At 58.6% G+C, this 13306-nt stretch overlaps 3 protein-coding genes across 3 annotated transcripts in view; 1 reads left to right on the top strand and 2 right to left on the bottom strand.

The window, feature by feature from the left end:
- Positions 1-4511, top strand: part of MAST1 (microtubule associated serine/threonine kinase 1) — a 24379-nt gene extending 19868 nt beyond the window's left edge. Inside the window, exons 21-26 of the mRNA XM_004389744.2 lie at positions 504-710; positions 908-1137; positions 1672-1794; positions 1878-2014; positions 2866-3053; positions 3166-4511. Coding sequence (XP_004389801.1) covers positions 504-710; positions 908-1137; positions 1672-1794; positions 1878-2014; positions 2866-3053; positions 3166-4424 — 2144 coding nt within the window. The 3' untranslated portion in view covers positions 4425-4511. The remainder of the gene's footprint in view (positions 1-503; positions 711-907; positions 1138-1671; positions 1795-1877; positions 2015-2865; positions 3054-3165) is intronic.
- Positions 4512-4880: 369 nt separating this feature from the next.
- DNASE2 (deoxyribonuclease 2, lysosomal) lies at positions 4881-7723 on the bottom strand. Its single transcript, XM_004389779.2, has 6 exons — positions 7517-7723; positions 7198-7378; positions 7019-7097; positions 6556-6720; positions 6265-6462; positions 4881-5494 (listed from the first exon to the last, which is right to left on the bottom strand). The coding sequence occupies exons 1-6, from the start codon at positions 7609-7611 to the stop codon at positions 5148-5150; spliced, it is 1065 nt and encodes a 354-aa protein (XP_004389836.1). The 5' UTR covers positions 7612-7723; the 3' UTR covers positions 4881-5147.
- Positions 7724-8795: 1072 nt separating this feature from the next.
- KLF1 (KLF transcription factor 1) lies at positions 8796-12074 on the bottom strand. Its single transcript, XM_004389743.2, has 3 exons — positions 11988-12074; positions 10300-11125; positions 8796-9072 (listed from the first exon to the last, which is right to left on the bottom strand). The coding sequence occupies exons 1-3, from the start codon at positions 12072-12074 to the stop codon at positions 8897-8899; spliced, it is 1089 nt and encodes a 362-aa protein (XP_004389800.1). The 3' UTR covers positions 8796-8896.
- Positions 12075-13306: the final 1232 nt, after the last annotated feature.

The following is a 13306-nucleotide window of genomic DNA, read 5'->3' as shown; positions in this document are numbered from 1 at the left end:
AAAAAAAAAAAAAAAAAAAACCCACTGCTATCCCTACTATTCCGACTCATAGCGTTTCCAAGGCTGTAAATTTCTGTGGAAGCAGACTGCCACCTCTTTCTCCTGTGGAGCCTCTGGTGGTTTCGAACGACCGACCTTTCAGTTAGCAGTCAATCACTTTAAACACAGCAACACCAGGGCTCCCCCAATTCTCCAGTGCCCATATATTGAGCATTTCATGAGCCTGGTACTGTATATGCAAAATTTCATTTAATGTTCACACTAAAACCTGAAACTCTCAACAACATAAGGAGCACCCCATATGCCATGATCAGACAGTCAACACATGTATTTGAGACCTTCTCTGTATCAGGAGCAGTGCTGAATGCATATGTTACCTGCGTTCATGAAACTCACAGTGCAGCAGTGGAGAGAAGTGGGAAGAGCATTCCAGGCAGAGGGAACAGCATGTGAGAAGTCCTTGGCCTTGGCCTGGCCCCTAACCCACATGCTGTCTGTCACAGCTGATCGCCCACACCCAGGAGACCTCTGCCCACCCCTGAAGGATGGAGACTCATCAGCCTCTAGGGCTACCAATGACCTGGTTCTGCGCCGTGCACGGCACCAACAGCTGACAGGCGATACCGCAGTAGAGAAGCGGCCATCTCGAACCGGGGGCAAAGTTATCAAGTCAGCCTCGGCCACTGCCTTGTCTGTCATGATTCCTGCAGGTGATGCAGGGCCCCACCTGGCAGGGGAGGGGATGCTCCTATTTGAGCCAGGACTGGCCAATAAAAACACTGCATATCTCCCCTCCGCAGTGATTGGTTCAGGGGTGGACCGATGAGAGTCTGCCCTGGGACATTGTCTGACTTGGGAGGTCTTTATCTTGTTGGCCCTGACCCCTGATCATAGTTTGTGTCTGCAGTGGACCCGCACAGCAGCTCACCCCTGGCCAGCCCCATGTCCCCACGATCTCTGTCCTCCAACCCATCCTCACGGGACTCATCACCCAGCCGGGACTACTCACCAGCTGTCAGTGGGCTACGCTCCCCCATCACAATCCAGCGCTCAGGGAAGAAGTATGGCTTCACACTGCGTGCCATCCGTGTCTACATGGGTGACTCAGATGTCTACAGTGTCCATCACATCGTCTGGGTGAGCACTCATGGGGGGGGGCTGTGTCCTGGGGTGTGTCGGGGGAGAAAAGGAGCCCCCTGGGATGAAGGACAACTCCCACTTTAGAGCCAGGCAGCCCGAATGAGAATCCTCTGTGACCCCCTTGTCACTTCCCTGAGCCTTGGCTTCTTCATCTGTAGAAGGGGGGTAATAATTACTATATATAGGGTGTTGTGAGGATGACAGAGCCCTGGTGGCACAGTGGTTAAAATGCTCAGCTGCTAACCGAAAGGTCAGCAGTTCGAACCCACCAGCCGCACCTTGGAGAAAGACGTGGCCGTCTGCTGCTATAAAGATTTACAGCTTTGGAAACCCTATGGGGGCAATTCTACTCTGTCCTGTAGGGTCACTATGAGTTGGAATCGGCTCCACGGCAGTGGGTTTTGTTTTGTTTTGTTTTGTTTTTTGAGAATTACAGTGCACGTGGACCTAGGTGTTTGGCACATAAGCTTTGGAAGTTTTCTTTGTTATCAATCCTATTAACCCTGCCCCTGTGGGGTACCCTATCTCCAGCATGTGGAAGAGGGGGGCCCAGCCCAAGAGGCAGGGCTCTGTGCCGGAGACCTCATCACCCATGTGAATGGAGAGCCTGTGCATGGCATGGTGCATCCTGAGGTCGTGGAGCTGATCCTTAAAGTGAGTGCAGGGGAGGGTGTGGGGGAGATCCTGGGGACCTGGAGCTGCCTGAGCAGCCTAAGCATCCTCCCTTCTGCCCCTAGAGCGGCAACAAGGTGGCGGTGACCACAACGCCCTTCGAGAATACCTCCATCCGCATTGGCCCTGCGAGGCGCAGCAGCTACAAGGCCAAGATGGCTCGTAGGAACAAGCGACCCTCTGCCAAGGAGGGCCAGGAGAGGTAGGCGGTGACAAGTGAGGTAGGCGGGACTATCAACAGCATATCAGCATCTTGGAGGAGTGGGCGGGGCTAAGGCAGGAAGTGTCCTAGTGAACCCAAGAAGTGAGCAGGAAAGGTGGCCAGGGCCACTGGTGAAAAGCAAAGACAAGAAGACAGGAAAGTGGGAGGAAGCAGGAAAGGAAGCTGCACCTGGATTCTAGATGGGGAAAAAAGGATTCTGGGAGTGTCTTGGGTAGGTGGGCAGGCCCAGCAGTTGACGGGTGAGTCCACGCTGGAAGGGAGGGGCCATGCCAGATTGGTGGGGCCAGGAGATGGTCCTGCCCTGTTAGATGTTTAGACTGGACTGGAAGCTTAGAAGAAGGGAATTCTTTTTGGAACGTGTGAGCCAGGTAGGACGGGGCCAACTGAAATAGTTTCTTCCTTTACAGGAGGAGCTAGGAGAGGTGGGTGGCTCCAAGAGAGCCTTCAGTTTTGATAAGTGGGTTTGTCCTGGGAAATGAGTAGGTGGGGATTTGAGTGAGAAAAGCCAGGCAGAACTGAACCAAGTGAATTTCTTCCTGCCCTGATAGATGAGTTGTAGCTGGTGAAGGAGGGGCTAGAAGTTGGTTCTGTTTTGATGGGTGTTTCCAGCCTGGACTGACAGTGGCCAGAAAGGGATCGGTGGGGCTCAGGTGGGAGGAGCCAAGCTGGGCAGAGCTAAGCGAAGTTCTTCCTGTCCTGACAGGTATATTTTAGCTGGAGGGGGCGGGACTAAGAGGAGTGGGCGGTTCTAAGACCTGTTGGCCGGCCCTTGAGTGGGAGGAGCTGGGAGTTTGGTCAAGGGTAGGTGGCTCTTGCTCCATCTCCCCCAGCAAGAAGCGTAGCTCCCTTTTCCGGAAGATCACGAAGCAGTCGAACCTGCTGCACACTAGCCGCTCGCTGTCGTCTCTGAACCGCTCGCTGTCGTCCAGCGACAGCCTCCCGGGCTCACCCACGCACGGTCTGCCCGCGCGCTCGCCCACGCACAGCTACCGCTCCACGCCTGACTCCGCCTACCTAGGTAGGCTCTGCGCCTGCGCAGGGGTACCACCGTAAAGGCTGGCGGGCGAGGGGATGTGCCCAGCGTATCCTACACCCTCTCTTGCTTTTGCGACTTCCTCTCTCACCTGCAGGCGCTTCATCACAGAGCAGTTCGCCGGCCTCAAGCACGCCCAACTCGCCGGCGTCGTCGGCTTCTCACCACATTCGGCCCAGCACGCTGCACGGCCTCTCGCCGAAGCTGCACCGCCAGTACCGCTCCGCGCGCTGCAAGTCAGCCGGCAACATCCCGTTGTCGCCGCTGGCACACACGCCGTCCCCAACGCAGGCGTCGCCGCCGCCGCTACCGGGCCACACGGTAGGCAGCTCGCACACGACGCAGAGCTTCCCGGCCAAGCTGCACTCGTCGCCGCCGGTCGTGCGCCCACGCCCCAAGAGCGCAGAGCCCCCGCGCTCACCCCTCCTCAAGCGCGTGCAGTCGGCGGAGAAGCTGGGAGCTTCGCTGGCCGCTGACAAGAAGGGTGCGCTGCGCAAACACAGCCTCGAGGTGGGCCACCCGGATTTCCGCAAGGACTTCCATGGCGAGCTGGCGCTGCATAGCCTCGCCGAATCCGACGGCGAGACGCCCCCAGTTGAGGGGCCTGGTACGCCCCGGCAGGTTGCAGTCCGCCGCCTGGGTCGCCAGGAGTCGCCCTTGAGCCTGGGCACGGACCCGCTGCTGCCGGAGGGAACCCCCAGGCCTCTGGCGTCGAGCAAGGAGAAGGAGTCCCCAGGTGGGGCTGAGGCCTGTACCCCGCCCCGCGCGACGACTCCGGGGGGTCGGACCCTGGAGCGGGATGGCGGCAGCATGCGGCATCAGAGTGTGCAGACAGAGGATGGCACAGGCGGGGTGGCCAGGGCCGTGGCCAAGGCAGCGCTAAGTCCAGTACAGGAACATGAGACTGGCCGGCGCAGCAGCTCGGGTGAGGCGGGCACGCCCCTGGTGCCTATAGTTGTGGAGCCTGCCCGGTTGGGGACCAAGGCCGAGCCGCCCCAGCCTCCCGGCACAGACTCCAAGGAGATGCAGCAACCCATGCCCCTGGCGCCTCCAGTACCTGAGGCCCCCAGAGGCCGGGAGCGCTGGGTGCTGGAGGTGGTGGAGGAGCGGACCATGCTGAGTACACCTCGCTCCAAGCCCACCTCCCCCAAGCTCTGCCCAGAACCCCAGGCCTCTGTCCTAGCCCCATCAAAGAGTGTGCCCAGCAGCACAGGGCCTCCAGCCCCACCTGCTTCCCTCCTGGTCCCGGGGACTAAGCCCGAGGTGGGGATGTCCTCCCGATGCCCTGCTGAAGCTGTGCCCCCTCCAGGCCTGACTAAGAAAGGGGCACCCTGCCCTGCACCCCCAGGCCCATAGCCAAGTGGGCCTCTGGTCCTATGCTGTACAGCTACCTGTAAACATATGTACACATATAAATAAAGTGCATCAGTGCTGCGTGAACTTTCTGGGGCTCATGCATCCCTCCCTCCCTTGGCAGGGCAGGATACCACGGTGTCCCATCCCCTGTGCTGCTGTGCTTGTTGAGGGTGCAACTCCAGTCTTGGATGGAGGCCTGGGCCCTTCCTGTGGTTCCACTTCCAGCCTCACCTACACAACAGCTGGCCTGCAACATGTTGAGTCCCACTGCCTGCCTAAAGAAAAGGCTAACAGCTGAATCCACCAATTTTATTTTACTCTTCAACATTCCTGAGTGGTAGGTGTTATGATTCCCATTTTGCAGATGAGAAGATTGAGTCACAGAGAGGTTAAGGCATATAATTAAGTTCACAGGATTAGGATTATGGGATTCAAACTGAAGTCCAAACTGGTTCCAGAGCCTAATCTCTTATGTTCTGCTGAGTCTCTGGGAGAGAAGGCTCTGCTCTATTCCCTACAGGGTTCCCAAAAACCAAAACCCATTGCCATCATCAAGTCAACTCTGACTCATAGGAACTCTGTAGGACAGAGTAGAACTATCCCATATGGTTTCCAAGGCTGTAATCTTTATGGAAGTAGATTGCCTCATCTTTTTCCCGTGGAGTGGCTGGTGGGTTTGAACCACCAACTTTTCAATTAACAGCCAAGTGCTTAACCACTGCATCACCAGGGCTCCTTACAGGGTTCCCAGGTCTTTACCAATGGCTGGAAGGCCTTCCAGAGAGCAGGCAGCTGGGCACACAGTGCGCCCCCGCCCCGATGTTCCTCTCTCACGTTCCGATTCATGTCACTCACGCAGGCCCAGGGTCCTTTTGGGGCCACACACCACTTGGCGTGGTCTTCTGTGGCACTGAAGGTTGGCCCAGCTGGCCCAGGGAAGGCTGTCTGAATCACGTCCAGCACCTGCTGAGCACCCGAGCAGTTAGAGGGCAGAATTCCAGCAGAATTTTGCCAGAACTGGACCTGCAAGTTGCTGCCAAGGGCTGCTGCCAGCCAGCCAGAGTACAGGTCTGCAAAGGATGGAAAGAGGGCATTGGCAGGATCAGGGTCACTGCTAGATATTGGGGTAGCCACTTTCCCTCTCTGAGCTCAGTTTCCTCAGTTGTTAATTCTTGGCAGCCCAAAAAATGACAGTATTAACATTAATACCAAAAAAACCCCAAACCCCCAAACCTGTTGCTGTCAAGTCAATTTTGACTCAGTGACCCTATAGGATAGAGTAGAACTGCCCCATGAGGTTTCCAGGGAGCCGCTGGTGGGTTTGAACTGCCGACCTTTCGCTTAGCAGCTGAGCTCTTAACCAATACTACTACTACTACTACTACTTGTTGCTGTTGAATTGATTCTGACTCACAGTGACCCTATAGGATAGAGCAGAATTGCCCCATAGGGTTTCCAAGGAGCAGCTGGTGGATTCGAACTGCCAACCTTTTGGTTAGCAGCCGTAGCTCTTAACCACTGTGCCACCAGGGCCCCACTTAACCAACAGCCCTTCCTAAACACTTTATATGCATCACTTCATTGAAGCATCACAACAATCCTGTAAGGTAAGTACAGCAGCCCCATTTTTTAGACGAGTAAACTGAGGCTCAGGTTAAATCACACATCACACACAGAAACCAAGATCTGAACTCAGGTCTGTCAGTACTTTATCTCTCATGTAATTATGGCTCCCAAAGAGAGCCAGTCTCCCTATTCTGGGTCTGCTCTCAGCCACACACACACCAGACACACCCTTTACAGATAAAAGAGTTCCCCAACCCTTAACCTCAGGGCTCACCATCTCCAAAGTTTCCAAACTTGGCAAAGCTCTGGAAAGTGGCCCCTGCCTGTGATGTGAGTGTTACACTGCTGTTCCAGGGTCCATGGCGAATGTGGTGGCCCTTGACCACCTCCTCCAGGTTAGGGAATTTCTGGGCGAAGGCCCCCTCCAGCTTGTAGTCATACACCAGGGGGTAGGTGTAGGACAGCTGCCTGCCTGGAAGTGGGGCAAGAGAGGAGGAAGTGTGGGGGCAGCTCAGTCTCTGACCTGGGAATCGGGGACTCGCCCTGCCTCCCTGTCCCCACTCACCAATTGTCAGGAACTGGGTGAGGGGAAAAGACACACAGAGCAGGGTCTGGCCATAACGTCGAGCACTATAAGGCCAGCTATAGGCAGCAGAGGAGGCAGGTGGAGGGAAGCGTGGAACACTGTGGACCAACCAGAAGCCCCCTTCTTGGTCCAGAAGCAGCACCCCTGAACCAGAAGAGGGGGATCAGTGGGACTGCTCAAGGTATCAGTAAGCACATCTGTGACCCGGAATTTACAGTTTACAGGGGGCTTGGAAAGGGTATAGGCAGTGTCAGGACCACTGCTTAGCTCAATTTCCCCAGCCGTCAATTCTCATAGTACAGAGGAATGACAACGTTTACATAAAATGAAGATATAGACCTCTAAGGCCTGAACGAGCAGGCTCCCACAACAGTCAGGGGTCAGCTGCGGAATATTCATGGGGAAACCATGAACTCCTCCCCAACCCCAACGGAGGCCTCACCCTTTGTGTGCCCACGGCTAGAAGAGTCCCAAACTCTGCTGGATTTAGGCGGCTGGTCATTGTAGAGCAGGAAGGCGAGCTGGGGGGAGGGGGGGGGCAGACGGGGGCAAAGTGAATGTTCCCCCCAGGCGGGACCCACCCTGGAGTCACACCCTAGATTTGTCCCCGCGCCCCTTCACCTCGCTGGCGTTGCTGCGGTACAGTGGCAGCAGGCTGCGGCCCACGGCCCCCGCCGAGCTGCTGATGAGCCCCGCGCCGTCACGCCAGCCTCCCGAGCCCGCGTCCAGGTACTTGTACCTCAGCCCTCTCCCGGCCGCGTCCCCAGGCCCGCTCTTGGCCGGCAGCTTGTAGACGACGAACCTGGAGGTTGGGGAGCGGACAGAAATGGGGTAGGGGGAAGAGAGGGAACCCTAGACACTCACCCCGGAGCTCAGGAATCCTGGAAGTCCCCTGGCGCCGCGCGGGGGTGGGGGAAACGGTTGGCGCCCGCGCCCTCACCAGTCCACTGGCTGCCCCGAGTCCCCGTAGCAGGTAAGGGTCCCTGCAGGGACCCCCATCAGCACCGCCAGGAGCAGCGGGCACAGCGCGGCCATGAGGAAATGTGCCTCGTGATGGCAGGGTGGCGGGTCACGAGCTTGGCCAGGCCCTGCTAGGTGCGGCTTTCACTTCTCCAAATTCGCCTAGAACCCGGGCCAGAGTCTCCAGAGGATAGAGGTCAGCCCCCAGGGTCCAGACGAACAGCCCTGGTTCTCCAGGGGCGAGGCCCCGCCCCCGACTGGGCGGTCCTGGGGCCGTCTTTTGTTCCGGGCCTACTCAGTCCTTGATAGGCTCCACCCTCTGGATCTCTCTCCTCAAACCACGCCCGCTTCTAGCCAGGCTGTCTGTGTCCAGCCTCCGACTCCGCTCCTAGCCAATCACAGCCCACGACCCTCCCCTCAGTCCCGCTTCCCGTTTGAACCTCGCGGTATTCCACGTTCCTCTGTCCACTCCGCCTCGGGGCTCCCCGGCACAAGTTTGGAATTTCTCCTTTCCTGCTTTTAGCACGGGACTCAACCCTTTGTGACCTTTCCTGATTCTTCCCTTTTCATTCTGCACGTTTTTCCTACATCCCCCTGAGCTAGCCAAAGGGTCACTCTGAGCGCCCAGGCTGAGGCGCTCTTAAAAGGAAGGAGACCGTCTCTGTGCACGTGTAAGGCGGGGGACAATGACCATGTAGCCTGATGGTGGTGGCGGGGAGGAGCAGCAAGGCCTGAAGTGAGGGGTGTCGCTGGGGTTTAGGAGCTGAGAGTGTGTACGGCTCCCAATATCATCTCTGGGGATACAGCCTCCCATCTTCCAAAATCCCCAAAACCCACAGAGTCAGGCCAACACTGAAGCTTTATGGGGGGAGGGGGGACATTTTTACAGAACCCATAACCATTCACAGCTGATGCCAGGCCGGGGTGGAGGGCTATGGCCGGAGGGCACTGCCACCATGCAGAGCTTCAGGAAGGATCTTGATGTGAAGCCCCTTTCTAGACCCAGGGTCTTTGGGAAGCCTCTCAACGTGCCCCTTCCTGCTGTCCAGGACGGCCTCAGGGCTGGTCTGAGGGTCTAGCTGTCTGACTGTCCATTTGAGTCAGTTTATCTGGAGGTCTGTCTCGCTGGGTCTATGTGACTGTTGGACGTCTCTGTGTGGCTCCATGTGACTGAGAACATGTAAGGGGCTTCCTTTGAGGCTTCCCCAATTCTATGTATGGGTTGAGCCTTGATCTTTTGTTAGATCTGTGATGCCGCGAGTCCAGGCACGGGTCCGTCCGGAGGAAAACCACCCCGCGTGGATCCACTTGCTCTTGTTCCAGCCCCAGGCCCCGGGCGGGTCCAGGTGCCGGGAGGGGCTCAAAGGTGGCGCTTCATGTGCAGTGCAAGGTGGTCGGAGCGCGAAAATGCTCGGGGGCAGAGCTGGCAGCGGAAAGGGCGCTGTCCCGTGTGCTTCCGGTAGTGGCGGGTCAGCTCGTCAGAGCGCGCGAACCTCCAGCCGCAGCCGTCCCACGTGCAGGCGTATGGCTTCTCTCCTGGGGGCGAAGGGGCCGTGAGCACCACTGTCCAGTCCCCAAGTCTCCGCCCCGGCACCTTGCTGCACTCCTTTGCTATGCTCAAGCCAGAGCCAGGGTGAGTGAGGCGCTTAGGGCGCAAAATGTAAGAAGGCCCTCTCTCAGAGGTGCCGGCCCTGCGTCTGCACCCAGGCCTCATCCTCTGTGACCCCGACCCTTTTCCTTCTGCACCTGCACCTGGCTGCACACCCGTCCTCATTTCCTGTGCTCTGGTACATTGTCCCTGCGTCCTAATACCAGCCCTCCAATCTCTCCCTTGCACCACGGGCACCTCCAGCTGCTGCCCAACCCTGTCCCTGCTCTTGGCCCCTGAGCCTCGAAATCTACTCTGTCTCGGGTGGTCTACACTCTGCCTCTAATACTCCTGGCTACTCCCCTGAGCCCTTGAAATGGTCAGTACATCTGGCCGGATCCTCTGTCCTGACCCGTGACCATAGGCCCCGCCCCCTCCCCGCCTCTATTCCATAGCCCCGGCCCCTGTCTTCCTCTCGCTGGGACCTGGCTTCTCTTTCTATGCCCAGCCCTCTCCTCTGTTTCCCAGCTTTTCCCCCTGCCCTCGTGGCCTGTCTCTACATCTGGGCCCCGTCTTCTGTGACCCTCCTCTGCACCCTGAAACCTGCACCTGCCCTGTCCCAGTGTCTGAAATCCTGAGTCTCAGCCACACCCCCTACACGTCTGGCTCCGCCTACATGCGAAGCAACCTGCGCTTTATACCCCTGACTAAAGCACCTGAGCCCCTGACTTCGTTCCCCTCTTGCCTCAACTTTGAACCTTGTGTCTTTGGCCTCGCCTGGCATTCCAGACTTGTCCGCTCCTCGCAGTCCCTCCTCTAGCCCCACCCCCTACGCAACTAGCTTTCGGTTCCTCGGCCCGCCCCTTGCGCCAAGGGCTTATTCGTCAGTTCCCAGCTCTGAAGCGCTTCCCAAGTTTTCCAGGCCCTCTGTGTGCCCACAGCCCCCTCCCGCACCGCTGTCCTGCCCTCTGCCCCTGCCCCTGAGGTTCCAGGCCTGCTCTCTGCTCTTTGCCCTGTCCCTTGCTTCAGGACTCTGCCTCTAGCTCCGCCTCCTGCGTTACAGGCCCACCCCCTTTGCCAGGACTTGGCCTCTAGCGGGTCGCCTTGGTCCCTTTTTCTTCTCCCCGGGCCCCGCCTCTAGTTCCGCCCACTGCGCAAGGGCTCCGCTCCCTCACCCGTGTGCGTGCGAAGATGCGCCTTCAGGTGGGAGCTCTTGGTGTAGCTCTTGCCGCAGCCTGGGTGCGCGCACGTGTGCGCCGCCTGTCTCTTGCGCGCCCACGAGCGCCGGCTGCGCTTGCATGGCGCGGTCTCTCCGATTCCTCCTGTGTCGGCTGCGGTGCCCCCTAGCCCCGCGCCAGCCGTCCCAGGTCCCAGACAACTGAGGAAGTGGGGGGGCGCGGCGGGGCCCGGCGCGGGCGCCGTGAGCCCGCGGTAGAGCTGGAAATGCCCTTGATACTGCGGCACCGGGTACAGCGTGGGGTACCCAGAGAGCAGCCCGTAGGGGGCGCTTGGCGCCGCGGGCACTGAAAATCCTGTCCGCGGGAAGTAGCTGCCCGAGGAGCCTGCGCCCGGCCCGGGGTACACCGACTGCAGCGGCAGCGCCTTGGGTTCGGGAGTCGGGGCCAGGGTTGGGCCCACGAAGGCGTCGGGGGCCTGGGGTCGGGGGGCCGGGCGCGCCCAGCCCGGGTGCTCCTCTGGACCCAAGAGCCCAGTCACGAGCCCCTGGCTGCTGGCGTACGCGCCCAGAGTCTCAGGCGGCAGCGAGTATTGCTCCCCCGGGCCATCGCCTGGAGCCAGAACGCTGGTCCTGGCCTCGCCGCTTGGCTCCGGGCCAGGGAAGTTGGTGAGGAGGAGATCCAGGTCCCAGGCGACAGCCTCGTCCCTCTGGTCGTCCTCGTCCTCCTTGGGCACGTCTTCAGACCCCGGCTTCACGTTGAGGGGCAGCCCTGTGGGGCCAGGGGGCCCCGGGCCCAGGTCCTGCTCCTCGTCGGAGCGCCACCACTGCGGAAGGGAACCGTCAACACGAGGTTTCAGCAGACACCCGGGTACCCTGCCCAATGAAGGCTCATCCAGATGCCCTGATGGGGACAGCCTGGTTGGAGACTCTGGAAAGGGGTCTGTTTGCCTGTCAGTCTGTCCCACCGCCCCCATAACCACCCCCCCCAACCCTCCCAGCTCCAGGCACAGAGGTTGCTCGGGTCTGGCTGGAGACAGGAGATAAGACCTCTGTTATCTAGAGCCTGAGAGGCACACTAGGGCATGGGGGAAGGGATGACAGCCAGATATGGAAGGCTGGGGCCCAGCCTTGCCTCAGTTTCCCCCCAGAACCTCCCTCTCCTTCCCCATCCTCCTGCAAGGTTAATTCCCAAACCTTGGCCGTTCCCTGGGAGCCCTGGTGGCACAGTGGTTAAAGCGCTAGGCTGCTAACTGAAAGGTCAGCGGTTGGAACCCACCAGTGGTGCTTTGCCAGAGAAGGATGTGGCAGTCTGCTTCCTTGAAGATTTCAGCCTTGGAAACCCTATGGGGCAGTTCTATTCTGTCCTATAGGGTCGCTATGAGTCAGAATCAACTTGATGGCAATGGGATTTGGGGCCATTCCCTAGAAACGTTTGTGTTTCCCTCTGCTATCTGGGGTTGTCTCTCTGAGCTTCAGACTCATAGTATTCAAGTCAGAGCCTCAGCTTCCCACTACAGAAATGAGTCCCTGAACCTCTCTGACCACCTACCCCCCAGACCAAGTCCTCCCACTCCCCAGTCCTGGCCAGGTCTCTTGAGTCCAGGCCAAGACTCAGGCTCCGACCCCCATGCTCTGTGGCCATGCCCTGGAGCCCAGCCAGCCCACCTAGGCCCCGTCTGGCCCCACCTTGAGGAAGTCCTCCTGTGTGTCCGGGAAGGGGCCCAGGGCGGAGAGTGTGCTGATGGAGGGTAAGGCCATCTCGGCTGCGGCCATGGTGGTTCCAAGGTCTGGGTGCCCACCCTGGGCCCTCAGGCCTCCTCTCCCTCAGCTGCCTTGTGGGCTCTGAGGCTTTGGTGGCCCCTCAGAGAACTCCTCTCAGCACTCAGCTGATTGGCTGCAGCCCCTGATAAGGGCAGGCAAGGAGAAGGGGGGTTACCATTTCTGGGGAACAGAACTCACCTCAGCCTGTTTGAAGCTGGGTCTTAAAGACTGCCCCTGCATCCAGAGTTGGGTTAGATGTCAGGGCTTGGGGGTTCAGGGGTTGGGGGTTCAGCTACTGGGTAAAGTGAGACACTGGGTCCCCAAGGAAGGACAGACTTGGGGACCTGCTCTCAGTTTACCTTTCTGGAGAGGGGGTGACAGGTGGAATGGGTATTCTGGGAAGGGGCTGCAGGACCCCCTCTCCCCTAAGCAGGGCCCTGAAGCCCTCTCCCTCTATAAACAGCATCAACCGTGCTGGTGGCGGGATTTGGCACAAACTCCCTGCAAGTATTATCAAGCACCCCAGATGTCACGGGCTGCTATCAGGTGGGGGCCCAGAACAGCCAAAGTTCTGTCCCCAGTGAGCAGGAGGGCTGGGGGTTGGGACTTCATATTAGGTTGGCTTTACAATGTCTGGGTTGTGAGCTCCCAGGGTCTGACTCTGTGGCAGGAGTGAGCCCCTGCCAATCAGCCCCACATTACCTACCATAGCCCCTCGTTCAGTGCTGCTGCAAGGAACTCAGCTTGGGGAGGCTGAGGCTGGTGTAACTACATCTGCCCAGTGTGAAGCGATTTGCAGAGGGCAAAGCTCGCCCTCTCTCCAGGATGCGCTGAACCAGTTGCATGGGGCCATAGGAAGTGCCTGACCTGCAGGAGACCTGCACCCACCCCTGCCCTGGGCCTGGCTGCTGCTTGATTTCCACCCCACACTGGGGAGGGATCTGAGGTTCTGCACCAGGGACTTCCACTGTGGGACCCTGGGAGCCCAGGAGGGGGACATGGACACACATCACACATAGTTCAGAGTTGTACACAGCCATTCAGTTATATAGTGACACAAGTCTCTGGTCCCTCAATCACAGACCACAGTTTCTGGCTTACCCATGAACAGATACACAATTCCCAGCAATAAAAGCACAACCATGCACTACATTTGTTGCACAATGTTATAGCCACACAAAGCACTGACACAACCACACAGTTACACAACCACACTGATACAATCAAACAGACATGCAGGGATT

Source organism: Trichechus manatus, unplaced genomic scaffold, assembly GCF_000243295.1.
Source record: "Trichechus manatus latirostris isolate Lorelei unplaced genomic scaffold, TriManLat1.0 scaffold00258, whole genome shotgun sequence".
In the NCBI taxonomy this organism is placed as follows: domain Eukaryota; kingdom Metazoa; phylum Chordata; class Mammalia; order Sirenia; family Trichechidae; genus Trichechus; species Trichechus manatus.
Note: the sequence above shows the minus strand (reverse complement) of the source record. Positions and strands in the feature narration are given on the sequence as shown.